Source organism: Frankliniella occidentalis, unplaced genomic scaffold (assembly GCF_000697945.3).
Source record: "Frankliniella occidentalis isolate FOCC.00 unplaced genomic scaffold, Focc_3.1 Scaffold77, whole genome shotgun sequence".
Classification (NCBI taxonomy): domain Eukaryota; kingdom Metazoa; phylum Arthropoda; class Insecta; order Thysanoptera; family Thripidae; genus Frankliniella; species Frankliniella occidentalis.
Window position 1 is genome coordinate 848,837 of NW_026267207.1, and position 2,545 is coordinate 851,381.

At 50.6% G+C, this 2,545-nt stretch overlaps 1 protein-coding gene across 1 annotated transcript in view; it reads left to right on the forward strand.

Moving 5' to 3' along the window:
- Nucleotides 1-414: 414 nt before the first annotated feature.
- The window catches only part of LOC113209071 (capping protein inhibiting regulator of actin dynamics-like), a 9,096-nt gene continuing 6,965 nt past the window's right edge, over nucleotides 415-2,545 (forward strand). Inside the window, exons 1-2 of the mRNA XM_052268813.1 lie at nucleotides 415-461; nucleotides 2,262-2,379. Of these exons, the coding sequence (XP_052124773.1) occupies nucleotides 415-461; nucleotides 2,262-2,379 (165 nt within the window). The remainder of the gene's footprint in view (nucleotides 462-2,261; nucleotides 2,380-2,545) is intronic.

The following is a 2,545-nucleotide window of genomic DNA, read 5'->3' on the forward strand; positions in this document are numbered from 1 at the left end:
ACATGGGTATTCTATTCGCAGCTTTCACATGGGCCAGTGGCTACCGTACTCGGCTCTGAGCCCAAGAGGCGTGGGTTCGACACTGCCCAGGCTGGCGGGGTGTGGCCACCCATTTTGAGGCTGGTGTAAGGACGGACACATTTTCCACTTTCTGTTCAAAATGCAGGGCTGCCTGGAGTATTAAAAAAACAAAAAAAAAGAGGGATTGCAGATGATGCTTGGAATGGGAAGAAAGAAAAGGCAGTTGGTAGCGCAGATATCGAAGAAGAAGAAGAAGAAAAGAACGTCGGCCACGTGCTCCGTCGTGTTCTGCTTCGTCACTCTGGTAGTGCCTTCCGTTGGGTTCGCTCTCTGCTCCTCTCGTGCTCGCTACTCCAGTTTGTTTTTGTTTTTGTCATGGCCAGGGCTTTGAGTATGGCGGATGAGTGGAATGAGACGTGCTCATCTTTGGACCGAAGTGGGTGAGTACCAAACAAACGCCCCCTCACTTGGGCTCGTAGGGTACGGGCTATTTCGTGATTTTTCTCCTGCCATTTCAGTTATTTGACGATTATTTCGGATTATTTCGCGGCATTTCGCAGTATTTCGGGGGTAATTCGCGACTGTTTCACCAACTGTTTCGGCTCTATTTCTCGACGAGTTGGCCGATGAGGTGGCTCGAAGACCGGAAGAACTTATGGCAGAGGCTGCACTCGTAGGGGCCCCTGTCGGCGTAGTGGCTACAGGGGTCCCGGCTAGGTGTGAGCTGCTGCCTCGAGCTGGACAACCCAGCCGGCCTGGGCGAGTCAAGAGTGAGGAGAGAGAGATGAACTTATGCACGCGTCAGTGAGTGCGACAGAGAGAGACGATGTCTCCGGGCGGCTCGTCTCGCTCTGGCGATGATGGCTGCCGTCCGTCTCCGGTGCGCGGAGTGTGGTTCCTGAGGTGCTTGTTCATATCAGCGACCAGCCTGAATTCCTTTTGGTACACGGTGCACTTGAACTCTTTTATTTATTCGTGGATCGTCCGGTGATGAGCGAGGGTGGCCGGGTCCGCGAAGGCCATGAGGCAGTGCTCGCACTTGCAGGGCTTCTCACCGGTGTGCGTCCGGATGTGGTGCCTGAGGTGGTACCCGAGGTGGAAGGCCTTGTCGCAGAACGTGCACTTGAACGGCCGTTCACCGGTGTGAAACCTGAAATGTACACTCAGGGCGCTGTGGTCGGCGAACTCCTTGGGGCAGTGCGAACACTTCAAGGGCTCTCACCCGTGTGCGTTCGGAGATGCAGCTTAAGGCCCCAAGCCCCTCTGAAACATTTCCCACAAAATGCACACTCTAAATGTCAAGGACAATTTTTGTAACTAGCACCGGACTTCTGCGTGCATAACTGAATTCAGAAACAATATTGTGACTTGCTAGTCACTAAATGTGTGTTGGTAGTTACAATATTGTATCTGGGCTAGTTATGCACACAGAAGTCCGGTGCTAGTTACAAAAATTGTCCTTGGACATTTAGAGTGCACACGTAAAGGTCTTTCCTTTTAAGTGTACAGAGCGGAAGTGAGTTTCCTTGCTGTGCGAATCCCTTCAGACATTCGCAGGTACTGGAGGGGGAGGGGTTCGCTTCTTGGGTGATGTGTCTTGTGTAGGAGGTAAGGGGACAAAATTTCCTAAATTGTATTTTGTGCACAATTCCGTATGTCTCTTTACGCGCTGGCCAATTTTCTAACCGAACACGTTTGGGTCGTTTCTACCACTCGCTCAGAGGCGCGCGGCGCGGGGCCGAGATCGCAACGTTGCCACGAAAACCTGTTGCATTTTCATAAAAAAAATATTCCAAATAGACCCTTTTGACGGTAGGGTGAGGGGGAGTGGGTGGAGAAGGGGCTAAACTTTTATCGCCCGCAAAATTCTTATTTAGCACAAATAGCAGATTCTGACTCCGCAGCTCAAAGAGACAAGCCCTCCGTTTGTTGCGCTACGATTACTGATAAAAGTATTTAACGTTGTTCGGTTTGCCTACAGTCCATCCCATACATTTTATGTACGGGCCAGACCGTAAAGATATGGACCGTTACGGCACATGCTGTACGGAGTAGACCGTCGCGGACCTAGTGACAAATTTCGGAGCGCACCGTAGACCTCAACCACTGTCAAAAAGGTCTATTGTCGAAACTACAACGTTTCGATGTCGGTTCAACCATTTCCACATCGTCTTGATGTCGATTCAACTGCCATTTCACATTGGGGTTTATTTTCACGAGGTTTTTCTTCCTTTTTCTAGGGTGACCGTCAGGCGGAGAAGGGTAAACCAGCAACTTTTATTCACCAATATGACTTTCAACTTGAGACGTCATTGCAAGGATAAGAAGAAAATATATTACTACGAAACACTTATCAAGGTGTGGTGATTCGTGTTACTTTATTTCTTGTTCCCTCTCCATACCCCACCCCTCTCCCTTTCACCTCTCTCCCTCCCTTCCTCCTCCTCCTCCTCTTCCTCCTCCTCTCTCCCTCTCTCTCTCCCTCCTCTCCCTCTCCCTCTCTCTCTCCCTCTCTCTCTCCCTC